The 27970-nt window shown below is 45.5% G+C and overlaps 2 protein-coding genes across 17 annotated transcripts in view; one reads left to right on the plus strand and one right to left on the minus strand.

Moving 5' to 3' along the window:
- The window catches only part of LOC109424083 (uncharacterized), a 638365-nt gene that overhangs the window by 66750 nt on the left and 543645 nt on the right, over positions 1-27970 (plus strand). The gene's annotated exons all lie outside the window — the stretch shown is intronic.
- On the minus strand, positions 22915-26192 carry LOC134291498 (uncharacterized). Its single transcript, XM_062859291.1, has 2 exons — positions 23181-26192; positions 22915-23091 (listed from the first exon to the last, which is right to left on the minus strand). Exon 1 carries the CDS (start codon positions 26042-26044, stop codon positions 23648-23650), a length of 2397 nt encoding a protein of 798 aa, XP_062715275.1. The 5' UTR covers positions 26045-26192; the 3' UTR covers positions 22915-23091; positions 23181-23647.

Genomic DNA, 27970 nt, shown 5'->3' on the forward strand with positions numbered 1-27970 from the left:
AAACGACGACGATTTCTCTCTGTTTTTAACAAACATTGATGAGTGTGCTACCGAAAGCGATATTAAGTTGATGGTTTCCCGCGCACTTGGCACTCCCGAACCCGTACGAATGGAGGTTGTAAAACTGACATCAAAATGGAATTATCGCAGAACCGTGGATTTTATTTCATTTAAAGTTGTTCTCAACAAACGTTGGAAACCCCGAGCAATGAATCCATCTATATGGCCGAAACATATAAAATTCAGAGAATTTATCGATAGGCACAATGAAACCTGGAAACCCGTTTGAATCTTGCGAACGATTTAAGTGTTAAGATTTGTAATGTACTGTTTTTTGTTTTGTAAAATGTTGCTGTATTTTTGTAAAGTAGTTTTCGATGCATAGGTTGTGTAATTCAGTTGTTGTGCTTGCTGTTTCAAATGATTATTTATGTTTATGATAAATTGTTGTATTCCTAGAATTTAAGATATTCAATAAGACATTAGTCAGTTGAATTATATGAATAAATAAATAAATAAATAAATAAAAAGAGCCTCCACAGCTATTGCGACACTGTCCCGGATGATGTCCAATAGCTCTGCGGTGACATTCTCCCGAATGCCCAGTGTGTATTGGTTTTGAGGAAACGGCGGAACACGTTTTGTTCGTGTGCCCGCGTTTTCGCACAATGCGTGACCGCATGCTTGCCACATGCGGGGAGGACACAAACCCGGACAACTTGGTCCAGAGGATGTGTAGGGATGAGTTTGGCTGGAACGCCGTTTCAACGGCTATCACCCATATCGTCTGGAAGCTACAGAGGAGGTGGCGCGTGGACTCGGAGAATGGCTAGTCCAGATGCAGTACAAGAGGTGGTCCAGGGGTTCGGAGTCGGCTTCGTAGGTCATACCGGTGCCCTGCGGTCGAGATCGACCCTTACAGCGATTAAGTGGCCGCGGAGAGGAAGCCCCGGTAGCGGTGCTGTCGTGGCGTCGGTCTACTGGGTTGGATCCGAGCCCGCGGTTGGAAAGGGGTCCCCGGCAAGGGTCGGGGCAGGTGGAGACCCTGCTGTCAGCAACCTTCTGGTGCAGCTGATAGGGCCTGAAGGGTAGTGATACCCTGGCCTTCAGCAGGTCAGATTGGGTTGCACGTGGGCATCAGTTCTTGATGTCTGCAAAGCAGTTGGGCGCGGGCGGGGTTGACCCTGTCCCCCTTCCGAGGACAAAGGAAGTGGCGAGGATCACTCGGGAAACTGGCTAAGCTTCAGCATGCTACCGTGATGGACTCTCCAAAGCGAGTCATCGATGTTCGTTGCTGCAGGCTATCTCTGGTTCTCCAGAGATGTTGAAAAGAATCATCGAGGAGCTTTTCTGTGTCATGATCCTAGAAATGGGCAACCAGCTCCGGACCTGTTAAAAATGTCCGTATCAGTAAAGTGAGCAAGTGAGCCATGGATCTTTTACAGGGAGAGCCGGATCACTCGTTTACAGTGCTTAAAAACATCAAGGGCTTGAGTATCGCATGCTGTATTTGAGAGAATAAACTGGAAGCAAGCAATACAATTCGGTCGGGCTTGGTCGTTCGTAACTGAGACGATGATTCGTTCAAAAGATCCAGTTCAGTGAAGTGATGCTTCCGTTTCGGACCCGATCACAGTAGTGAGCCGTTTTGCCCACCTCTATTGCAGAAGCTTCCAGGGTGTTCGCTCAGGTCTGCTATACAGCAATGCCTGAACGAGAGAGTTTTCCAAGAGGTTTGGAGGCAACAGAGCCTAACACTATTGCCAATAGCGGAGAAACAACCCGGTGACCTGTCGACTGTTGAGCCACACCGTGGGTTTAAATGGTCCCTGAGAGCAACCAGTTTGGCCTCCGGAAGGAAAGGCCAACCGTAGACGCTATCTTGTCGGTTACAAAAAGCGCCGAGATAGCGCTCTAGCGTAAGAGGAGTGGGTTTCGCTACTGTGCAGTAGTGACCCTGGATGTGAGGAACGTGTTCAATAACGCCAGTTGGGCGGCTATTGCCGATACGCTCATGCGTCTGGGGATACCCGGGTACCTGTACATTGTACAAGATTCTCAAAAGTTAGAATCGCGTTAAAGTTTACTGATACTCGGAGTTTCGGTTATTCAGCTTTGCGAATTCAAACGGTAGTTTGTTACGACACAGAGGTGGATTGGACGTGCTTTCACGTAAGCTTAGGAGTACTACAAGGTTCCACCCTGGGTTTGTAGTTATGGAACACTTCCAGGTGGGAGTGGCGATGTTGGCTTCGCTGACGACATTACGCTGGAGATCTACGGTGAATCATTCGAAGAAGTGGAATTGACTACTTCTTACTCGATCGCAATTGTGTAAGATTGGGTGAGATTCAGTAAAATGGAATTGGCTCACCACAAAACTGAGGTGGTGGTTGTGAACAACCGAAAGTCGGATCATCAAGCGGTGATCAGTAGGCGATTGCACTTATTATTGCTAAGCGCTCCATCAAATACTTGGGAGCGATAATGAACGATAAGCTTACCTTCGGTAGCCATGTCGACACGCCGGCAAGAGACCCAGTCAACACACGATCGCATATGATGCTGACTAGGATGCAAAAGTGGAGGCGATATACGCACATTTTACACGCGGTTAAATGGAAGCATGTACGCATATGGCCTCCAGCTGGGGAGCCTCCACAGCTATAGTGTCACTGTCCCGGATAATGTTCAATAGCTCTGCGGTGTATGCCAGCAAGTGCAAGCTGATGATGATTAACCTGGGCTTGTTAGGGGAATATCTGAAAGTAAAAAGAAAATCGTGTTAAGTACTGTTCCTTTGAATTCCACTAAAAATTTGCATCCTTTGACAAATACGTATTTCGACCTCAACTGTAAGGTCGTCTTCAGTGTCTTGTATTTGACTCGAGAAGTAAATTATACTCACTCTGTGCAGAGCGCACAGCGTGAACAAGGCATTGAATCCAGATGGAAGAGCCTATGATTGATTTTGTTGCCCAAACACGCCCAGACAACCAGGAATCGCATCGTATATAGTACTTAAGTCACTATCGCATATATGTACGGCTGAGGGATAATTTCCATTGCATATGATGTTATTTTTTTGAACTTACTGTGATTTATCTGGTAAAATCATATAAGAGTGCAAATTAACTTTTATAATGCATGACTCTTCGTAGTAGACGATATTCCGATGTTTTGTTGCGACGAACTTTGCTTATTCGCAAAAGCGTTCGAGTGAACTCGCAAAGTGTCAATTGAATTCGCATAATTGCGTACTGCGATGATTATACGACTTCGCTTGGTGTTTTTCTAATTATGGCAGTTTAACTCACATTGGTGTACAAACTAAATCGCAAAAAAGTGAAAATAAACTCGTTGAAATGTACATACAAACTCGTTAACGTTGGCATATTGCGATGTGATATGTGATAACAATGAAAGAGGTGCTGTTAGCATAGCATAGCATAGCATGAATACTTGCACAAATCTTGGATGGAGTTGCAAAGTTGAATATTTCCATTGACATTGCTGATGTCGTTACTATCTACAATGTCATAGATTCTCTCAGCTCCACACACCTGGCCAAGTCCTTGCAAGCATTTATAAATCCCTTCATCAACTTAGAAAGAGCCCAGAACTGAAGCATCTGCCAATAGATGAAAGGATGTTGAAAATAGCGAATTTTCAACTTATATGCAGTTATAAAGTAAATATACTGAAGTAGAATTATTTATAAATAAATAATATTGGAAAGATCTCACCAATTGTTGTGGGGTTTTTGTGGTTCAATGCCGATCATCTAATTGTCTTGATTAATGTTCTTCTCTGTAATGAACAACACAATACTCAGCAAAGACCAACACAATACTAAACACTAAACACCCGCGCATCTATTGTTTTGATTTTCACTCGAGACAATAGCGAACAGAATCGATTATGCTGCCATCAACAATGAAAGAGGTGCTGTTGGAGTGCAAAAAAGCTAGAAGAAAGTGAAAAGTCATTATTATGGTTACAAAACAAGTTAAAAAGTCATCATTTTTGTTTTGTTGACCTTATAATTAACAATGGGTGGTGCTAGCAAGAGAGGAGTAGTGGTAACTGTGCGGAAAATCATGCTACATCATTTTGATTTCCAAAGAGCCAGCCGAACACGTACAGCGCTCGGAAACCAAGTGCATTCCAATTAGGCTGACCAGATTTGTCCCGTTTAAATACGGGACACAAATTGGAAACCCATCAAAAAAGATATGAATGTCCAAAAACAGAAGTGGATGTTGTTAATAATGCTATTTTAACTGTAAAGGACGAAACATTTAGTCAAAAGCATGAACAATGTACTAGTAGCGAGTATTTGGAAATTTAGGTGTCCCGTTAAATACGGGACGGATGGTCAGCCTAATTCCAATAAGCACTGAGGTGAGTTAGAATGTCATGACATTTAATCAGTGTGTTTCATAAGTAGTGTTTGGTGCTAAGTGTGAAGTGCGGCTCGATAATCTAAAGGTTATTAGTTCGATACTTAGGTGACAGGATTTTTTTATTTCGAATATTTTAAGTCGCATAAGGTGCTATATTACGTCGCAATAGTGTATACCGTACATCGCACGAGATTTCGCTTTAAGTCATATAGCGTCATTATTTTCCCTTCAATGCGCGTATAGCGCCTCCACTTTTGTACGCATAAGGTACTTTTACTGCATCTTATGCGATGTAACTTTACCGTATAAAAGTACGTATAACATGAACATAAACTTCATTATACGTGTAAATTGGTTGTCTGGGCGGGAAGCCACCTGGCGACTCGTAGGTTTATATTTAGACCAATCCGGAGACCGCTATACGTTGGAGCGGATTATTCTATCGAGCATGATAGTCTATACCGAGAAGCCAGATCACAGGTAACATTTTTTAGTGAAATAGACTAGAAGAGGTTCTCAAAACCATTATGAAGCCAAAATAAAATGTATTCGGTTTTTTTTTTCATCATTCCAGTTTGAGTGTTCGCCGAGTGCGGATGTGTCTAACTAGCTCTCGTGACAAAAAAGCGTAGTTTTTCCGAGTTTTTCCTACGGATCCACATCGTAGGATGGAGACGGAGACGGAGGACCCGCAAGATGCGGCCGTTTTCTCCGGCGGCAAGCCCCCCAAGAGGAAGAAGACCTTGCCAGCTGCTGTCGTCATCGACGCCAAGCTTCACCAGCAGTTGCTGGAAAACAACCAGTACGGTGCACTGGAGGATTCGTCCCAAGCAAGCTGCGGAATACCCAACCCAGTGGTGTCGGCCACCACGAAGAAGAAGCAACCTCCCCTGGTCGTGAAAAACACCAGCTTCAGCGTGCTCGCGGAAAAAATGGTGCCCTGCAAAGTGGTGCTGCAGTACAAGTTAACCCGGTTCGGCACCAAAATCCAGTGCTCCACCGCGGAGGACGTCAACAAGGTGCAAAAGCACCTCCAAAAGTGCGGTCTGGAGTATTATACGTACGACAAACCGAAGGAGCGTCCGTACAGGGTGCTACTGAGAGGACTACCGTTGGTCGACCCCCAAACGGTGATTGCCCGGCTCAACGAAGAACACGGCGTTGTTGCTTCAGCCGCTCACGTCTTCAGACGGAAAGAGGTAAGCGACGAATCGTTTTACCTCTTGCATTTCCCGAAGGGCTACACCAACCTCAAGAAGTTGCGGGAGGTGAAACACATCGGTCAAGTCCTGATGCGTTGGGAGAAGTACCGAAACAAACGGGTGGATGTTACGCAGTGCCTAAACTGCCTTCACCACGGACACGGCACGCGTAACTGCCACTTGAAGAGCCGCTGCAACAACTGCGGTGAAGCGCACGGATCCGAATCGTGCCCAGCGAAGGAGGCCCCAGCGAAACGGTGCGCTAACTGTGGCGGCGCACACCCAGCCACGGACCGTGTGTGTCCGAAACGGGCCGAATACGTCAAGATTCGGCAACAGGCATCGACGGCTAACCAACCTGGCCGTAAGCCCAAGAAGACCCCCGATGCATCACCAACAACAACAACGAATTTCCCTCCGCTACCGAACAGCTCGGCACCCTCCGAGGCTCCGAAGTTTTCTGGCCCCTCGTTCGCCAACATCACCGGGACAAACCAACGCCGCATCGATCCTCGCATCCGTGCCGGTTCCATTCCATCAACACCGTCGGTGGACCCCCAATCCGGTGAAAGATCGGAGGAGTTGTACAGCTCGGCCGAGTTGTGGAACATTTTCACGGAGTTCCGTGCCCGTTTGCAACAGTGCAAAACAAAAGCGGACCAGGTGAGTGTCCTCGGTTACATGGTGTGCAGATATGGGGTCAACTGAACCCCGATCCATTCGCATCGCCAATTGGAACGCTCGCTCCATCAGAGCGAAAAAGATAGAGCTGGGTAACTTCCTTGCCCAGCACGGTATCGACGTAGGAGTGTTAACTGAGACCCGGCTCAACCCTAAAATCAATTTTGCGCTTCCTGACCACTCCCTGGTCCGTCTCGATCGGCCAAACTCAAGTGGAGGCGGCGTGGCCGTCATCATCAAGCATGGCATCCGTTTCGAGATTCTTCCACATCCACGAACCACCGTAATCGAGGCAATCGGTGTGAAAATCCACGCTCTCCATGGAAGCCTCACCCTGTTTGCCGTCTACGCCCCCCGCCAATGTGTGGACAGCAATGGATCCTCAAGGCACTTCACGGAAGACCTGCACAAGCTTACCGGCAACCATACCAGATTCGTGGTAGCCGGTGATCTGAACGCTCGCCACACCCTGTGGCGAAATCACTCGGCGAACAAGAACGGCGAACTCCTTGCAGACCACCTGAGCATAGGTACGTATACTATTCACTACCCAGACGAGCCCACATTCCTCTCCCCAGCCGGAAGAACATCAACTCTCGACGTGTTCCTGTCGGACCTCGCGCTATCAAAGCCAACGACTATCCACGACCTGAGTTCAGACCACTACCCGGTGGTGTGCGAACTTGAGTGCAGCCCGACTCGGACTCCCCCGGCAAAGAGACGGGACTACCACCGTGTCAACTGGGTTACCTTCAGCCGGATGGTGGACAGCCGTCTCCCAGAACGGCATGATCTGTCAACCATTGAAGCCATTGATGACCAACTATCGATTTTCGAAGAAGCCATCCACAACGCCGAAGACGCCTGCATCCACTGGGTACCGGTGCGAAACCACTTCGCGGCAATCGACCCCGACACCAGACGGCTCATCCAAAGTAGAAATGCAGTCCGTCGGAAATTCCAGAGGTCCGGTTGCCTTGCGAAGAAAGAAGAACTCTCCGTGCTCCAAAAAGCGATTAGCGAGCGCATGGCTTTGATCAGGAATCAGCAATTCTCAAACAGCATCCAACAAATGCGGAACAACTCTAGGCCATTCTGGAAAGTGGCGAAGGTGCTCAAAAAGCGGCCGCAAGCAGTCCCCCCTCTGAGGGACGCAGACGGAAGCTGTCTGGTGTCTCCCCCTGAGAAAGCCAACGCTATCGCCGCCAAGCTAGTAGCAGCTCACAACCTTGGGGCCACGATGGTGAGCCCTCACGAAGAAGCCGTGGAAGAATCCATTGCCCAGCTGGAGGAAGCCGTCGACGATCAGTTTACCGGTCTGGTTACTGAGGAGGAAGTTCGCTCGGCCGTCAAACGCGGCAAAAATATGAAGGCACCCGGAGCTGACGGTATTTTCAACCTGGCGTTGAAGAAACTGTCCGGAAAAGCATTCCGCTTCTTGGCCGCTGTGTTTACCAGGTGCCTCCAGGTAGCGTACTTCCCTTCCAGGTGGAAGATAGGGAAAGTCGTCCCTATTCTAAAACCGGGGAAGGACCCTACGGCGGCAGCCAGCTACCGGCCAATCACCCTATTGTCGGCCGTGAGCAAAGTTTTCGAACGGCTAATCCTGCAACGGCTGTTGGTGTACATCGACGAACACGGCATAATCGCTCCAGAACAATTCGGGTTTCGAAAGGGCCACTCCACTGTTCATCAGCTTGTTAGGGTGGAAAACACCATCCACCGGAACAAGATGCTGTCCAACAACACTGCCATCGTTCTGCTAGACGTTGAAAAGGCCTTCGACAACGTCTGGCACGACGGCCTAATACACAAGATGGTCCAAGCAGGCTTCCCGAACTACCTCACGAAGATGGTGAGGTGCTACCTCGCCAACCGATCCTTCCGAGTCTCCCTCTCAGGTGCGACCTCGGATACCCAAGCAGTAGCAGCGGGCGTCCCACAAGGAAGCATTCTGGGCCCAATCCTGTTCAACGTCTACACCTCTGACGTACCTCAGCTACCAGGTGGCTGCACTCTGGCGCTATATGCTGACGACAGCGGGATTATGGCAAATGGACGGACGCCAAAAGTCTACCGCTCGAGACTCCAACGGGGAGTTACAGCGTATGTCGCCTACCTCGCGGCGTGGAAAATAAAAGTGAACGAGTCGAAGAGTCAGGCCATCCTTTTCCGGCATCGTCCCTCTCCAAAACTCCTCCCACCTCCGGACTGTGTCATCCGGGTAAACGGCTGCCCGGTCGAATGGATGAAGTAAGTCGAATACCTCGGCATCACCTTCGACGAGAACCGAACTTACGGACAAGCTGCGGAACAAAACCCTCGGACTCCTGAAGGCCCTGTATCCTCTGATATGTCGGAGGTCCCGTCTGTCGCTGAGGAACAAAATCGCCGTGTTTAAATCCATCATCGCCCCGATGATAGACTACGCCATGCCGGTGTGGGGGACGTGTGCAGAAATGCACAAAAGAAAGCTGCAAGTGGCACAGAATCGGCTGCTGAGGATGATCCTAGATGCCCTCTTCGGAACGAGAACAAGCGATCTACACCGGGACGCCGGGTGCAGAAGAGTAGACGATCGTATCGCTGAAGCCATCGACGGATTCATACTGAGCGCCGCTGGCTCGGAGGACCCGCTCATCCGAGCGCTGGTATCATAGGATTTTCAAATTTTGAGTAGTATGTAAGTAGGTTATAAAATTAAAATATCATTGATGCAACAGATGCATCAAGAACACAAAACATGTAAAAACACAACAACACAACAACAAAAATCATAGATTTTAAGAAAGAAGAACAAAGGATGAAAAATTTACATTATATCACTTAAACACACTAAAAATATGTAAAACACAAACAAAAGAGATAATAAAAATTAATTTAAAGTTAAAAAAAAAAAAAAAAAAAAAAAAAAAAAAAAAAAAAAAAAAAAAAAAAAAAAAAGTATTCGGTTTTAACACGGTTTCCAAAATCTCTACAAGACTAATTGGTCATCAAAAAGTAACTTGGGATGGCCTAACTTGTCCGAAACGTCCATTTCCCACGATACCCACTGTAGTAGTGGCATAAAATTCGTATTACCCAGAAGTCCATTGCCGAGGGTATGTGCAAGTTTTGGTGTTACAAATGTCGCTACCGGTGGACTTATCAGAGCATCGATATTTCTGGAGCTCTTCGTATATACCCGTTCCGTTATTCTGATGTTGACCCAGGTATCAGGTATCAGTAGGTCGGCTCCAGAGGTACGTTCTCCTTCATTTGGGAAATTTGTGCCATCGCCATGAACACGAGCCTATTCATCATTTACCTGACGGAGAAGGGAAGGAAAAAGGATAGGACAGGGGAAAGGATCCTCAAACACGCAAAAGCGTACCACAATGGGGTCAAACAGCGCCCTCAGAAGGGCACTGTGATAACGTATAAAGCGAAAAGAGAGCCTATAGCTCTTTACCACAGCGGTTCAAGAACAGCAGAAGGTCCTGAAGATTCAGGTTTCAGAAGTCAGTTTTACTTAATAAGTGTTTTCCGAGTACTCGGAAACTCAGTTGCGCAAAAACTGTACAGTTACATATTAAATGATAGGAAGTTCCATAATCGGATTCACAGCTATCACAGGCAAATGAATCAGCTTGCTGAATATTCGCCATGTGATAGCTGAGTCGGCAGTGGCCAGTCAATGCTTTGACCAGCATGCTGCAATTCTGCTTTGACAGATTTGTTAGATACTTTGCCACTCCTAGAGATGGCTTAGTACAATACAATTTTGTTTGACGACATGACTCCAAGCTATTCCAGTATACTGGATACAATATATTGTTTGTGCTGAGTGGCAGCCCAGGTGTGAATCTGAAGCTTTACCCAACACTTGGATACCGGAATAGCTGGCTCAGGGCCAATGAAGTCATGTGGTGCTCCAGTGCGAGCTAACTAATCAGCCAATTCATTTCCAGCTATGGAAGAATGGCCAGGTACCCATACAAGGTGAACAGCGTTTGCTGAATTCAGCTCCTCGATTTGAGTTCGACAAGCGATATATCTTCGACCTGGAGTTGACCGAAGCAAGTGCTTTAATAGCAGCCTGGCTTTCTGAACAGAAGTATATTACTTTGCCCGTTACGTGCAGCTGAATTGCTGATTGCACTCCGCACATAAGAGCAAAGATTTCGGCCTGAAAAACGGTGCAGTGTCTACCAAGCAGAGCGTTCATGATTAACAAATATTTTAATCATGATTAATCATTGGTGATTAAAATTCAAATTTCGGTGATTATTGATTATGATTAATGATTAATTTGATTTTTGGAATGATTAATGATTATGATTAATGATTAAAATTGATTTTACCTGTGATTATTGATTATGATTAATGATTAAAAATGGCTCATTGATTAAAAATCATGATTAATCATGATTAATCAATCACAAAAAACAGGAAATGATTAAAATATAATTATTGTTTAAAATATTTTTGAAGTTCCAAAAGTAAAAGGTAACTCTGTCTGGGAGATTATTAAAAAAATTATCAAGAAGAACAGCATTTGAACCAATTCAAATTGGATCATATATTTTATTTGGTGAAAAATTTTTGGTGATGAATGATTAATGATTGATTAATTTTTTTTCTAATGATTATGATTACTGATTAATGATTAAATTGCGAAATCAGTGTGATTAAGATTAATGATTAATGATTAAATGAGAAATTTTGGTGATTATGATTACTGATTTTTGATTAATCTTAATCATTAATCATTAATCATGATTAAATTTATGATTAATCATTAACGCTCTGCTACCAAGTGAGTAAGACTGATGCAGCCTTAGCTCACGAGAATAAACACCAGCACCTGCTCAACCATCCAGAAGAGAGCCATCAGTGTAACATACGATGCCGTCTGAAATACTTCTCTCCAGATAACCAGATGTCTACTCTTCCCGGGAAGGGAATTTCGTGGATAATGTCCTATACGGAAAATTACAAGCAATTGTAAGATCACTTGGAGCAAGGACAACTTTGTCCCAATTCACTAAAAGTGGAAACAACGAGGTGTGTGTTGGAGTTTCCTCTAGTAAACCGAGTACCCATAGGCGGTAAGTGCAAGAAAATGCTTCTTGTTTGAGATGAATGTGTAGTGGGGCAGCGTCAAAGAGAACTTCGAGCGCTGCCGTGGGAGTTGAAGAGAACGCTCCAGACATCGCCATTAAGAACATTCTTTGGAGATGGCCTAATTTTCATTGGACCATTCTCACTTCACCCTTTTGCTACTACATAAGACATCCATAGGCCAATATTGGCCGAACAACAGTTGTGTAAATCCATTTGATATACTTGGGTTTTAAACCCCAAGTTGTAACAATGTCCGAAGGCCATACAAGCTTTCTTGATTCTGAACTCAACATGAGGTGTCCAGGAAAGCTTGGAGTGAAGAATAACTCCAACGTAATTTACTTGTTCAGTCACATTGATTTCAGAGTCAAAGGGACGTAAAGGTCGAATACTATTACGGTTTCGCCTTTCCGTCAAAAAAAAAAAACAATAGATGTTTGACTCGGATTTACCGAAAAGCCATATTGGCGACACCAACCCTCAACTACCTGAAGAGCGTTTTGCATCAGGTCGAAAAAGTTGCTGGTACACATACCGACTAACAATGTTAAGTAGTCGTCCGCAAAACCATAAGTAGGAAAACCGCTATTATTGAGTTGCTTCAATAGCGTATCTGCTACCTACGAGATTGCACAAAAGTGGTGATAAGACTCCCCCTTGGAGGCATCCACAAACACTCAATTTCCTAATCGCCGATTGACGCAATGTCGCGAAGAGATGTCGGTTTTTGAGCATTAGGTGAATCCAATGGGAAATCATTGGAGACATACCATGACCCCGTGCGGCTTCCAATTTGTCATCGAAAGGCACGTTGTTAAAGGCATCCTCGATATCTAAGAAAACACCCAAACAAGATTGCTTTTGAGCGAATGCTTTCTCGATATCGTAAACAACCTTGTGTAAAAGAGTCACAGTGGACTTACCAGATTGGTAGGCATGTTGGTTCACATGAAGAGGCACGTTGGTCAGATGAACATCACGGATGTGATGATCCACAATGCGTTCTAAGCATTTCAGAAGAAAAGAGGTCAAACTGATAGGTCTGAAACTCTTTGCTTCTTCATACGACGCACGACCCACCTTTGGAATAAACTTCACAGTAATATCCCGCCAGGATTTGGGAATATACCCTGTAGCAAAACTGCCAACAAGTAGTATTTTCAAAACATGTTTGAAATAATCAAATCCCTTCTGAAGCAAAATAGGATAAATCCCATCTGCCCCAGGAGATTTGAAAGGAGCAAAGCTATTAAGAGCCCACTCAATCGATTCTATAGTTACAATACTCCGAGCCGAAGCTAAAGAATCATAACTAAAAGAAAATACATCAGGATCATCCGAAGATGTAATATCCACACATCCAGCAGCACATTCAGCAGAAGTGTGTGCTGAATAAGCATTCCAGAACTTCCTCATCAGAGGAAGTCAGATCGCCATTTGGCAAACGAAGTTCGTTCACCCGTTCATCCTTAGATTTCGCAAGGATTTTGTTTAACCGACTGACTTCAATCAAGCTGGAAACATTTGTACAAAGGTTTTTCCAACCGGATCGTTCAGCAGACCGGAGAGCTTTCCTGTAGGCCTTGCGAGCCGACCTGAAAGCCTCCGAACCAGCCGAACGTCGTCTGTTCCAACTCTTTCTACATTGTTTCTTGAGTTTCGCCAGATCAGAGTTCCACCAAGGGGTTCCTCTTGTGATCTTCACAGACCGTAGAGGGCATACATGCTTCTTCAAAAGCTTCCATGATGAAGGTCGTTGTAGAATCAACGGCATCATCTAAATCACTTGGAGTGTCAATGGATGGTGAATATCCATTAAATTTGGCTGCAACCAAATCAGTATAAAGATCCCAGTTTGTTGACCGAGGATTCCTGAAACGCAATGTTTGCGAAGTAACATTTAAATGTTCAAAAAAGATGTAGCGATGGTCAGATAAAGATTCTTCATCTGACACATGCCAATTGGTCAGCTCGTGACTAATTCTGCTAGAGCAAAGCGTTATATCTAACACTTCCTCTCTAGATACCATGAAGGTTGGGCGATTGCCTATGTTAAGTAATGCAAGATCTGTACTACTTAAGTACTCCATCAAATTGGAACCTCTCAAGTTAATGTCTGAGCTGCCCCAGATGATATGGTGAGCATTAGCATCACTGCCAACAATTAGCGGAAGGCCTTTTGAAGTGCAGTATGCGATGACTTGTTTGAAAGCATCCGTAGGGGATGGTTCATCATGCGGTAAATACACAGAACAATAGACGTATTTCCTGTTGAGGTTTCCAACAGATACATCAATTATGATAGCACATACATCTCTGGTGGTTAGTTCAGAGATGAGTGTAGCAACTATTGCGTTGTTGACAAGCACACAGGCTCGAGGCATGACACGCGAGATTGCCATTTCATGTTTACTGAAAGTGGCAAACACCGGGTTCACAATGTTTCCTAGATAGAAATTTCCCTTACGAAAGTAAGGTTCTTGTACCAAGGCCACTTGGGCTGTACCATTTTGCATAAATCTGCAAAGATTGATCGTTGCTGTTCTTTTATGCTGAAGATTGATCTGAGCTATCTTAACCGTAGCCACTACCCAAACTAGGTAAGATTAAACTCTTCGCAACAACAGCACAACAAAGAACAGCAACAATAAAACCAAATCGATATCGATTGGGAAACGCCAAAGGCGAGGATACACAGAATACACTGTGTAAATCGCATAATGCGAAACCATATAGGTGAAAATTTAAACTAATTAACAACATCTTCATAATCCCGCCCTTATGTAGCCTCAAGTGAGACTAAAGAAGGGCAGCTGATTGTCTCGGAGAAACACAAGGTCCACTGCACCATTGCTCCGGTTAGCGCAGTAAGGGCTACATACTGTGGAGGGCGCCCTGGTACTCCACAGGCTCCGTTGGCGGTTAGGTTTTTATTAGACCCCCCTAGTCATTCATTCCTAGGCACGGTAAGCATAAAGCCGCATCACACCATGAATTAGGGGTCACCTGTTGGTGGATTCTTACCACCGGAACAGGCGGTCCGTAGTGCTATTCTTAGCCAATAGGAGGCAATCAGTGAAGTACTAGATTGAAAGTAGTGAGCTGAATTTTAGTATGGTGAGATGATCAATTCTCCATTTCTGCAATGAAATGGAGCAAACAGCGTGGGTTATATGATTGCATGTCCAATTTCATGCTGTTTGAGCAAAAGTTTGGGTAACTGTGTTGTTGAAGTTGCAAGAAATAAATAATACAACATCACAGTTACCCAAACTTTTGCTCAAATAGCATCAAATTAGTCAAGAAATCATATAACCCACGCTGTTTGCTCCATTTCATTGCAGAAATGAAGAATTGATCATCTCACCATACTAAAATCCAGCTCACTACTTTCAATCTAGTACTTCACTGATTGCCTCCTATTGAGACAATCGCTACCGACACTACACAGCTATCTAGGCTGATAGGGAAAAGAAGTTAATATTGATGATCAACTTCATACGGACTCGAACAGCCGAAGTGTGGAAGTGTGTACTGAATAAACATTCCAAAACTGCCTCATCAGAGGAAGTGAAATCACCATTAGGCAAACGAAGATCGTTCACTTGAAAATCCTTAGAAATTATACTCCAAATAATAACGTTATTATGTCAAATATCATTATGCCTATGGGGTAGTCAGTAGAGCTGATGATGAGAAGGATGGGAAGGGATGGGAAATGTCACAATAATGTCATTTCATTATTTGGTGCAGTGAAATGTACCTAATCAAAAATGTGAATCAGCGACATTATTGATTATCCATAACTTATCAGCGTTATGCACTGGTGAAGCGAACGAACAGAAATTTACACCGAAAGTTGTGTAAATAGAAAAATGTCATGACATTTTTTTTTCATTAAATTTCGTGACATTTTCCATTCCTGGATGGGAGTGTGGCTTTTTTATTTTTCCGTGACCTAGACCTACCTTTAAGGTTTTCAAACGGTATCTCCAGTATAGTATGTTTATATCTGAGAGATTTTCCTGCATTTTCGGAAAGAAATAAAGATGGCAGAAGCTACTCTGACTCCTTTGGTTTTTCTGTTTATTCACTTTTATTGTTTCTTAATAAAGCATTCGACAATATTATAGCAAATATAACGCCAACCGGGACGCAGTCCTCCAATGAAATACCAGTGTACAACTAGCTCGGCCACGAACGCAATTGTGCTGATGATCAATCCGTACGCCAAAATAAGCCAAAACGAAATCACATCTTCAAACGACAAAAAGTTAAACTCGAAATCAAGTTTCCGTTTGTACAAGGTAAGCGATGAATCGTGCAAAATCCCCACAATCCACTCTCCCAAAGTTTGTCATAAACTTCTCCAAATTTCTTGCTAAACGGATCGTGCTTCGAAAAAGAATGCACACGAAAACCAGTGACCAGCTGCTCTTTTAACACGTAATACCGGTACTGATTTCTTGAAAAGTCGAAGTTTTCTATTCCGCCGACGATAGTTTTGGCCCTCAAACATCCCAGTGTCCTTGCACTGTCCAAGTATCGAGTGTCATCAAATGGCACCTTTTCGTCGCCCAGTGCAGCAGTTTCCAGCAGTTCAGGTCTATATGTCAACCAGTATTCCACACTAGTATTATGCACCAAAGTAGGGATTCCGGAGCCTACGAAGTCGTCCATCGTTTCGTAGTGTGGTTGATACTTCAAGGCAATCATGAATGTAAGCATCTTGGCGCTGTAAGTCTCGCACAGAATGAACATCAACACTGATAGGACGCAAAAGGTTGTTCGTTCAATGAATCGCATCTCATGTTCCGCTATAGGAGGTCCAAAAATGGTGATTTCTATAAGACTCCGAGGAAAAGTACGTTTCAGGAAACAACTCATGCCGGCACAAAATGTTCCCAATATGAGCAAAAAGATCCAAATGTCGATCTCGAATGGTTTAGTTAGTCGGTTAATGTTGTTAACTTTGCGTTCTGGGACTAGCAAACAAATGCCTTCATGCATGGGAAAAATAAATACATCCGTTTGTTGCCAGCGCAAAAACAAATTGGGAATCAAGTTGATATGGTTGTCCCGAAAGAGTTTCAGTTTTTCGTCAAGTGGAGCAGGCGTTTTCCACCATACACAGGTAGCATTGATTTTCGCACAAAATGTTTCAACGGACATATACGTTGGCCCTTGCAATTGACCATTTTCGTAGAACAGTAAAGTCGAATGTTCTTCTGCGGCTACATGGAATTGGTGTCCTCCCAAGTTGACAAGGTGATCGTACATTAATATCGTAGCAGCTTTAATAGTATCATTGTAATCCAATCGAGCTATCCTTGTAAAATAGTTCATGGAGAAGAGGGCCACAGATGAGTTTCCAAAACCCAGAAGAAGAACGGAATTGATGATCCCCGCATATATAACGCAGCCGGTGTAGGCCTGCAACACATAGCTCAGATAAATTGAATCCGGTGCGTTGTTAGTAACAAAGATGATTTTTCCGTATCGGTCCCACTTTTCATGTTGCGTCATTGCAACTGCTACTCTCTGCCCAAATGCTAGTGAATCATTGAAATCCAATTGGACTACAAAGATCGAACAGCGTCGATACATAAGTGGAAATGTTTCCAACTTGGCATAAGCTATCGGATTGTGAAGGAGCGATACACCTTTGGCAAAATCGATGATTGTTTCTTCCCAAGCCAAATTTGTCACGTTGCTGCTTATTACACAAATATCCTTTTGAACAAGCGACATATCAAAATGCTGAAGTTGGTCTACGGTTTCTAATAGAAATTGAGCAAGTTTCTGGTTGTCAGAATTTGCTTAGCTGGGTAGTAAAAAACACAGGATTGTGAGAATCACAAACAGCATTTCCACCGCTGGTTCTGGTAAGGTGCTGTGACTGAGGGAAACATTGCACAAACATATGATAGATCCGTTGCAATTTAATTGCTCCCTAGAGGAAAGAAATTTTGCATTTGAACTAGGGGAAAATACTATATAATGTATTACTCATTACACCGTATCAACGATTATTATCAACCCGTTTCCATCGAATGTTTACCCACCTCGAGTCTATCGCGATAAAAATACATTGTTACACAAGCAGTAACCATTAAGTTTCCGTCACATTTTCAAAAAATATTATTTTCCTCTACTCTGAACAAGCATGCGCCTTTGATTGATAGAGCTTTGGAATATTATGGACGAGATCAGCTGTTCCGAGAAGCTAACCAGACTGATCTAAGACAACAATAAATGCTATGTAAAACTGCGTAAGGGTTGCGGGTGAACCATCCAGTTCATTCGAATATCGCCAGGGACTGCGACAAGGTGACGGACTTTTATGCATAACCTTCAACATCGCTCTGGAATGTTTGATGCGACAAGCTGGCTTGAACAGCCAAGGCACGATTTTTACAAAATCCGGTCTATTTGTGTGATTCGCGGGCGACATGGACATCGTCCGAACATTTGGAACAGTGGCAGAGCTGTACACCCGCCTGAAACGCAAAAAAGCGGATCAAGGAACAAATTGACAGTTGGAACCGAATACGACCGGATCCTTCTAGGTAGTAATGTCACGGTAGACGGAAATACTTTCGAGGTGGTAGAGGAATTCCTCTATCGGATCGGTGGTAGAGGAATTCCTCTATCGGATTACTTACCGGTCAGACTAAGGCCTGAATGGCCTCTACTGTACATAGTAGCCGTCCCCATTCTACTTGGTCCATGGCTGTATGTCTCCAGTTCCGCACTCTACCAAGGGTCCGCAGATCGTCATCCACTTGATCGACCCACCTAGCTCGCTGCGCACCACGTCTTCTTGTACCGGTCGGATGACTCTCGAGAACCATTTTAGTCGATGGCTTGACCCGCCTACCGTAGCCTTCCGATTTTCGCGGTGTGGACGATGGTTGGTTCTCTCAGCAGCTGATGCAGCTCGTGGTTCATTCGCCTTCTCCAAGTCCCGTTCGAAAACACCAAGGGCGCGTTGGCCCTCTGCACGTAGGGTCCATGCTTCATGCCCATAGAGAACTACCTTTCTAATCAGCGTTTTGTAGATAGTTAACTTCGTGTGACGGCGAACTTTATTCGATCGTAGAGTTCTGCGGAGTCCAAAGTATGCACGATTTCCTGCCACAATACGCCTCTGAATTTCTCTGCTGGTGTCGTTGTCGTCGGTCACCAGTGAGCCCAAGTACACGAATTCTTCAACCGCCTCGATTTCATCACCGTCGATATGAATTCGGGGTGGCGGACACGGTGATTCCTCCCTGGAGCCCTCTGCCATTATGTACTTTGTCTTCGACACATTAATGACTAATCCGATTCGCCTGGCTTCACTCTTTAGTCGGATGTATGTTTCCGCCATCGTCTCAAATTTACGAGCAATAATATCAATATCTATACCGGGGCCCGTGGCGTAGTGGCTACACGTTTGCTTCATAAGCAGATGGTCATGGGTTCGATCCCAGCCCCGGCACTTTCGTCAGTTACTCTTTCCCCCTAAGAGCAGCTGACACTGACCCTCTTCTGAGCCCATGGCTCAAATGAACCCGGATACTTGGGCATCGGCGAACGGCAACCCATAATGGACCCCCAATTGGACTGGAAACAGGAACAACCAACAGCCACACATCAGCTTCCTCGTGCTCATCATTCTACCATGATAGGGTAGAAAGTGAAAGCAGTGCAACGGCCACCAGTTCGATGTAGTACAATTAGAAATAGAATACATTTAGGCGCTGTACAAAGTGTATGTGTACAGCTTCCAATTGGAATCGCTCACGCAGTACCCTAGTGGACAATAGAGCTGTAGATTAGGTTAAGTGATTGAAGAATAAAAAAATATCAATATCATCAGCGAAACCAAGCAGCTGAACGGACTTCGTGAAAATCATTCCACTCGTGTTTATCCTCGACCAAGCTCCTTATTACACCCTCTAAAGCAATGTTGAACAGCAAGCAGAAAAGATCATCACCTTGCCGTGCCGTAACCCTCAACGAGATTCGTAGGGACTCCACAGTGTCCCTGACACTCGAACTACGCACATCACCCGATCCTTCGTATCCGCATTCGTGCATAATCTGCCATAGCTGGTTTCGATCGATTGTATCATATGCCGATTTAAAATCGATAAACAAGTGATGTGTGGGCACGTAGTATTCGTGGCATTTCTACAACACCTGGCGGATGACGAATATCTGGTTCGTTGTAGCACGTTCACCCATGAATCAAGCCTGATATTGTCCCACGAACTCTCTTGCAATCAGTGATAGACGGCGGCATAAGATTTGACAGAGTCTATTGTAGGTAGCGCTTAGTAGTGTGATCACGCGATAGTTCCCACAATCCAACTTGTCGCCCTTTTTGTAGACGGGACACATAATACCTTCCGTCCAATCCTTCGGTAATACTTCCTCCTCCCAAATCTTGGTAATGACCCAGTGTAGTGCTCTCAACAGTGCTTCTCTACCGTATTTTAGTAACTCGCTTGGTAGTTGATCTGCTCCAGCGGCTTTGTTGTTTTTCAACCGGTTAACCTCCTATTCAATCTCTTGTAGGCTAGGGGCTGGGAATCTTTCGTCCTGCGCACGTGCTCCTAGATCTGTTACCACGCCACCTTCGGTGCTTGCAACGTCGCCATTGAGGTGCTCATCGTAATGCTGCCGCCACCTCTCGACCACCTCACGCTCGCTCGTGAGAATATTCCCGTGATTATCTCGGCACATGTCGGCTTGCGGCACAAAGCATCTGCGCGAGCGGTTCAGCTTCTCGTAGAACTTTCGTGTGTCCTTAGCGCGGTACAGCTCTTCCATCGCTTCGCGATCTCGTTCTTCCTGCTGGCGCTTCTTCATCCGGAAGACTGAGTTCTGCCTGTTCCGCACCTGTCTGTAACGTGCCTTATTCGCTCTCGTACGGTGTTGCAGCATTCTCGCCCATGCTGCCTTCTTCTCGTTTTTCAACTGTTCACACTCGCAGTCACACCAGTCGTTTCTGTGATTCGGAGTCGCGAAGCCTAGTGCTGTAGCCGAGGTACAACCTATGGCGGATCGGATGTCCCTCCAGCCATCTTCAAGTGTAGCTGCGCCAAGCTGCTTTTCCGTTGGTAGGGCCACTTCTAACTGCTGCGCGTAGTCTTGAGCCACTTCGACGTTACGAAGTTGCTCGATGTTGAGCCGCGGCGTTCGACTTCGACGCGTGGTGAAAACTGTCGAAAGTTTTGAGCGCATTCATACAGCGACTAAGTAGTGATCCGAATCTATATTCGCACTGCGGTATGTGCGGACATTGATTATATCCGAGAAGAATTTACCGTCGATTAGAACGTGGTCGATTTGGTTTTCTGTTTGATGGTCGGGTGATCTCCAGGTGGCTTTGTGGATATCTTTACGGGGGAAGAAGGTGCTTCGGACTACCATACCACGGGAGGCTGCAAAGTTTACGCATCGCTGGCCGTTATCATTCGATACGGTGTGCAGGCTGTTTCGCCCAATTATCGGTCTGTACATTTCCTCCCTTCCTACCTGCGCGTTCATGTCGCCGACAATGAATTTCACGTCACGCGGCGAGCAACCATCGTATGATTGCTCTAACTGGGCGTAGAACGCTTCTTTCTCGTCATCAGGTCTCCCTTCGTGTGGGCAGTGGACGTTAATGATGCTGTAGTTGAAGAAACGGCCCATAACTCTCAACATGCACATCCTTGCGTTGATCGGCTGCCACCCGATCACACGTTGTCGCATCTTGCCCAACACTATAAATCCTGTTCCCAGTTCATTGGTGGTGCCACAGCTTTGGTAGAAGGTAGCCGCTCGATGCCCGCTTTTTCACACTTTCTGTCCAGTCAAGCAAAGCTCCTGCAACGCCACGATGTAAAAGTTGCGGGGATGTAATTCGTCGTAAATTATCCTGTCACATCCTGCGAAACCTAGTGACTTGCAATTCCATGTTCCAAGTTTCCAATCGTAGTCCTTATTTCGTCGCGTAGGTCTTTGCCGATTGTATCGAGTCGTATTTTCTCCTATGTTATTCGCTGTGGGGATTTTTACGGGTGGCTTATTGGACCTCCGCCAACACTCCTGTCTCGCCGGACGGCCATCGTGCCAGTTCTGGAGCCGCACCTCCATGGTGAACAGACATCCGAGTCGTACCTCCTCATCTAGCTGAAATTAGAAGGACAACAGTGTCCAGGCTGCACTACCAGCTAAGCACACAACTCTTTGCTGGCGGTCATTGTCATCGCTTGACCAGTGGAAGCATGAGGTAGGATCTTGTGAGGACCAGAGCTATGTTGGACACTCTCCTTATCGACTCGCCGTTTTGCAGCCCGCCAAATATACCCATATTGCATGATTTTATCACCTAAAACTCCTTAACAAAGCTGCTATCCTGAATTTTTGGCCACCATTTGGGATTTTGGGCCACCATCTTGCATATTCTGGAGGACATTTTTGGACTCCGAAGTTCGGACATCTTCACTATACCAAATATAATATGGCAAGGCTTGAGAGCCCAAAACTTCTTAAAATAATCGCCATTCTGAACATTGAGCCGCCATCTTGTATATTCTAGTCGAGATTTTTTTACTCCGGATATCTTCTCCATGCCGAATATACCCATATTGCATGATTTTAGGGCCTAAAACTTCGCTAAACAGCCGCCATCTTGAATTTGGAGCCACCATCTTGGATTTTGAGATGCTATCTTGTATATTCTGGTCGCCACTCTGGGCATCTCCATACCAAATAAACCCATATAGCATGACTTAGAAGCCTAAAACTCATTAAAATAATCTCCATATTGGATTTTGGGCCACCATCTTGGATATTGTGCCGCCATCTTGAATATTCTGGTTCCCATTTTCGGACTTCGGTCATCTTCCCAATACCAAATATACCCATATTGCATGGTTTAAGACTCTTTAACTCCTTCAAACAGCCGCCTCTTCCAGTTGTGTGCCGCCATCTTGGATTTTAGGTAGCCTTCTTGAATTTTTGACCGAAATCGTGATTTTGTGGTTTCCATTGATGATTTCCGCATAAAATTCGGTAATCATGCTAAAGTTTACAAAGTTCGGCGCAATTAGATGTGTCGCATGATAAAATTTGGGTCAGTTTTATATATGATCAGTTCACCTGTGCTGGTCCGGAAGTTAACTCCGGAACGCCTCGACCGATCCGCACCAATTTTCAATAGCAAACAATGCGGTAAAATGCGGTTCGATTCGAGCTTTAATCAGAAAAATCGGTCAATGGGAAGTGCCTTAAAAGTAAGTGAACTTTTTTTGCGCACAGACAAACATACATACACACATACAGACATCATCTCTATTCGTCAAACTGAGTTGATTGGTACATGTGACAAGACTCCCCGAGCCTTCTATCGAAAATTCGTTTTTTGAGTTTTTAGGACCACCATATCTGAAAATTGGTCACCCTTATGACGAAATTAGAAAAAAAATACGGGTCTATATGTACTGTTGGATATGTCGACGATTACCTTCGATTAGTGGAGTTTCCCTGTCGACACCAACACTGATGGGGTTTGTCATTAACGTGGGACTTGAGTGGTTGGTGAGGATCACTGCGGAGGGTTGTCACGGTCCTTGGTTCTAGATTCCGCTTATCTAGTAGTCTGGAATCTTCCTTGCAGCACTAATGATGACACTCACGACGATGGTACAATAATAACACTTTATTTTAAAGAGAACAAACACTACATTTACTACATTTATTTCTACATTACTACTTAATATAAAATTATAAGCGGAGGATGTTTTACTCGCGGTGACGATCGAAGTGGACTGATCTCCCGTCGTTGTATCTGGTCATCTCTTGGCCCAAAGTCTTTTTCGTACATTGTAGAGACTCTCCTGCAACGTTCGGGTGATCATCGGTGTTTTAGAGCTCTTTCAGCACCTATGTTCTCTCGACTCGACGTGGCTGTTGTGATCACTACTGGCTTGAATATACGGTGGAAGGTAGCTATTGTTTGATGTCGAGTACGCTGTAGCAGATACAAAGGCGGATTTCTGCATCTGTTGAACTGCAACGTAGGTAGTTCATCGTACACAACAACGATAGTGGTCACAGTGGTATCATTGCATTGCAGCACAGGGTTGTAGTTCGTGGGGGATGTTAATCCACTCTCGTACATCCTCACCCACCCAGAAATAGACGGATTTCTGAAAAGATACAAAAGAATCCTCTTCGACGGGATGGGAGTGTGGGAGGGGATCTTGAACTTGTCTATGGTGCATTATCTTCTTTATCATCTATCGGAATCGGTAGAATACAAATCTTCTCCACTGGACGCTTAAATTCACCAGTGGCGGTCTTCACGGTAACAACCCGGACTACGTCATCTTCACCAGGGTGTACTGCTACGATCCTACCCATTTTCCAGCGAATTGGAGGAACGTTCTCGTCCTTGACGACGACCAGTTTACCTGGTTCTACGGGAACTGCTGGTTTCCATCGCTTGGTTCTAGCTTGCAACTGGTTCAAATACTCTCGTCGCCAACGAGTCCAAAAATGCTGAATTCTCTGTTGAATCAGTTGAAATTGGTTTAAACGGTTTGGTGGGATATTCAGCAGTTCAGAATCAGGGAGAGCCTGAAGCGACGAACCCACAAGGAAATGTGCCGGAGTTAGTGGTTCCAGATCATCGGGGTCATCTGACATCGGAACCAATGGACGGGAGTTGAGGCAGGCTTCAACTTGCACCAGCAATGTGGAAAAGTCTTCCGATGAAGTGATGCTTTCTCCGATTACCTTAAGCAAATGGGTTTTAGCTGACCGGACTGCTGCCTCCCAGAGTCCTCCAAAATGTGGTGCACTTGGGGGGTTAAAGTGCCATTGGATTCCATTGTTTGTGAGTTCAGTAGCGATTCGGTCATGGTGTACACGGTTCTTCAGCAAATGGATTAGCTCTATCAATTTGTTCCGGGCACCAACAAAATTTGTACCGTTATCGGAATACATATCGCAAGGTCTTCCACGACGTGCGATAAATCGACGTAGGGCTTGCAAGAACCGTTCTGTTGAGAGATCCGAAACGAGTTCGAGGTGTACCGCCTTGGTGCACATACAAATGAATAAGGCCACGTAAGCTTTCACAGCAGGGCGTCTCGGGACTGGTCGAATGTAGACGGGTCCAAAATAGTCTACGCCTGTTTTGGTAAACGGTCGGGAAACGATAACGCGTGCAGGTGGTAGTTCGCCCATGAACTGTTCTGTTGTAGACGGCTTCGTACGATAACATCTGACGCATTGATGCACTATCTCCCTGGCAACATTTCGCCCTCCAAGCGGCCAATATTGTAGTCGAACTACTCCCAAAAGAAGCTGTGGGCCAGCATGTAAGAGCCTTTCATGGAAATGTTTAATAATCATTCGAGTAAGATGATGTCGTGCTGGTAACACCGCTGGATGTTTCGTGTTTTCCTGTTCATCGGAGTACTTTAACCTTCCTCCAACTCTAATCAATCCATCCTTGTCGATATACGGGTTGAACCACCTCAATGGTGACTTCCTGGATACGGTTCCATCCTTCTTCAAGAGCTTCCATTCCTCCGAAAATGCTTCTCGTTGGACGTTTCGAATGATGATTTGCTCGGCGTGTTTCAATTCGGTAGTTGTTAGGAAACAATGTCCAGAACGTTCTTCTCTTGGAGTCTGTAAGAATTTCATCAACCTTATCCAATACGCTGTGCGCCGAATGAGATCTGCAAATGATCCAAACTTGCTGAGGTAGAAGTTGTTGAACTCGGCAACTGTTGACATCGTGCATGCAACCGCCGTGCGACGTCTCTCTTCATCTCCTTCTTCGTAGCCTTCTGTAATCCTTCCGGGCCATGTTTCTTCTTTTCTCTTCAGCCAATCTGGACCTTCCCACCACAGTTCGTTATGAATAATATGTTCGGGTGAAACTCCACGGGATACCAGATCTGCCGGGTTGTCTACGCCTGCAACGTGTTTCCAGTGCCATCCCTCGGTAAGGATCTGGATCTTTGCTACTCTGTTTGCCACAAATGTAGTCCAAGTAGTGGGAGAGGCTGCAATCCATCGCAGAACACACGTTGAATCTGTCCAGAAGTATGTTGGAACCGATAATCTAGTAGAATCTCTGACCTTCTCGAATAGTTGTGAGACGAGAAGTGCACCGCATAACTCTAGTCTTGGGATTGACTGACATCGGAGTGGAGCTACCTTCGATCGAGATGAAAGAAGCCGTACCTGGATTGTACCGTTTGAATCTTGACTTCTGACGTAGACGCAACCTCCATAAGCCTTCTCGGAGGCGTCCGAGAAACAATGTAGCTCAACCGAAACAGCATTTGGGATGATCACACAGCGATTTACGCGGATTTGATTTAAAAGTGGGAGTTTTTCATTGAACTTACGCCAAGCCTCACCCACCGTTGGAGGTACTGGTTGGTCCCAGTCCAAACCTTTGCCGTTTGCGTCTTGCAGCGTCCAAAGTTGTTGCATAAAGATCTTGGCAGATACCGTCGTGGCACCGATAAGACCAAGAGGATCGAAAAGGGTGGCTATCAGCGACAGGATTCGCCGTTTGGTGAGTGGAACGTCCAATTCCAGCGGAGGAAATTGAAATTGAAATCGGAGTGTATCAGTAATGGGCATCCAAGTCAGTCCCAAAGTTTTAACAGTTTGGTCGGAATCTAATTCAACTCCGTTGGTATCCTGGATTGCTAGATTCTCCGTGGGAACTCCTTCCAAAACTGCAGGAATATTGCAGCACCACTTCCTTAACTTGAAACCTCCTGACTCCATCATTTCCGTCAGTTGATTTCTCAGACAAAAGGCGGTACCAACGTTGTCCGTTCCGGTGATGACGTCGTCCATGTAGACGTCTTCACGAATTGCTCTTGCTGCGAGCGGAAAATTGGATTCTTCGTCAGTTGCCAACTGTTTTAGAGTCCTGGTTGCCAAAAAGGGTGCGGGTTTCGTTCCATACGTTACTGTATTCATCTCAAACACCGTAACTTCCTTATCAGGTGAAAACCGGTAGAGTATCGACTGCAATGGCCTGTCCTCTGGTGTAATGAGTATCTGTCGGAACATTTTCTCGACGTCCGATACGAGGAGAATCTGTTTCGTCCGACTCCGCAGGATTATGGACCTCAAATCTTCCTGCACTACCGGCCCTACCAGAAGCGCATCATTCAAGGACACTCCGGATGATGTCTTGCAGGAAGCGTCAAAGACAACTCTGACCTTAGTGGTGGTACTGGCTTCTTTGACCACCGGATGATGAGGTAGGAAACACCGTTTACAGGATTCCTCATCGGTACCTTCGACCTTCCGCATATGTCCTAACGTTAGGTACTCTTCCATGAACGCGACGTACTGCTTTCGCAAATTCTCGTCCCTAGCTAATCTTCGTTCCGTTCCTAGCAGACGCCGGTAGGCGATTTCCCGTGATTCGCCCAGATTTGGAAGGATGTCTGCATTTTTGGGTAAGGGAACTGTGTATCGACCGTCTGAACCTCGTTGAACTCCTCGTTGAAACATATCTTCGCACAATTTCTCCTCCGGTGAATAGGAATTTTGGAATTCCTCCTCTTCGCAGGACCAGAAACGTTCCATCAACCTTTCTAGCTCCGTGGTTGCTGAGAAATGGCAGTTGATCTGTTGGGATTTGTTGGGAGAAGAGTAGCCACCACAGACTACCCAACCGAATACCGATTCCGTGAGGGTTGGTAGATGATTTCCGATAGAAAATCTCCGCCCAGTTTCGAAGAACTCGAAGAAAGCCTCGATTCCAAGGACAAGGTCGACTTCTTTGGATTGGAAGAATGCCGGGTCCGCCAGTTGGATTCCGTCTGGTAGGTTCCACCCTTTTGTGTTGATGGAAGCTGTGGGCAGGTTTGTGGTCACTTTGGGTAATACCAGGAATGTCATTTCTCGCGAGAAGTCCGAAACCCGCGAACGCAGAACCATTTGAATTGAGTGTTTAACCTTGGCAACTCCCTGTCCTATGCCGAGGACCGAAACGTCGACCTTATTCCTGGAGACCTTCATCCGCTGGGATAGTCGTTCCGACACGAAATTGCTTTCTGACCCGGAGTCCAAAAGAGCTCGAGCGTTGAACCTAACACCAATATCATCCTCGACAACAACTACCGCTGTTGCAAGCAGGATTCTTGATGATACCTGAGCAACGTTACATGCCGAAACGTCTGTAGCCGCCACGTTGGCCACTTGTGTAGGATTGGAGCTTGTGGATCCATGTGAAACCTGGGAATTCGTTGGTTGGTTGCCCCCAGCAACCGCCGTCGTGACGTTATTGTCCTTCTCCGCTCTGAAGCATATCAGAGTATGGTGTCGCTTCTTGCAGATCCGACAGGAGAACCTTGATAGGCAATCCTTCGCCTGGTGCCCAGATCGGAAGCAGTTTCTGCAAAGTCCTTTGGATTTCAGCAACGAGTCCCTGTCCGCCACGGATAATTGTAGGAATGCGGAACATTGGTATAGAAGATGGCTATCCTTGCAAGCCATACATCTTCCTGGGTTCGGTTGAACCGAGTTGTAGCTCGTTTTCACTGT

The sequence above is a fragment of the Aedes albopictus genome, chromosome 3 (genome assembly GCF_035046485.1).
Source record: "Aedes albopictus strain Foshan chromosome 3, AalbF5, whole genome shotgun sequence".
NCBI lineage: Eukaryota > Metazoa > Arthropoda > Insecta > Diptera > Culicidae > Aedes > Aedes albopictus.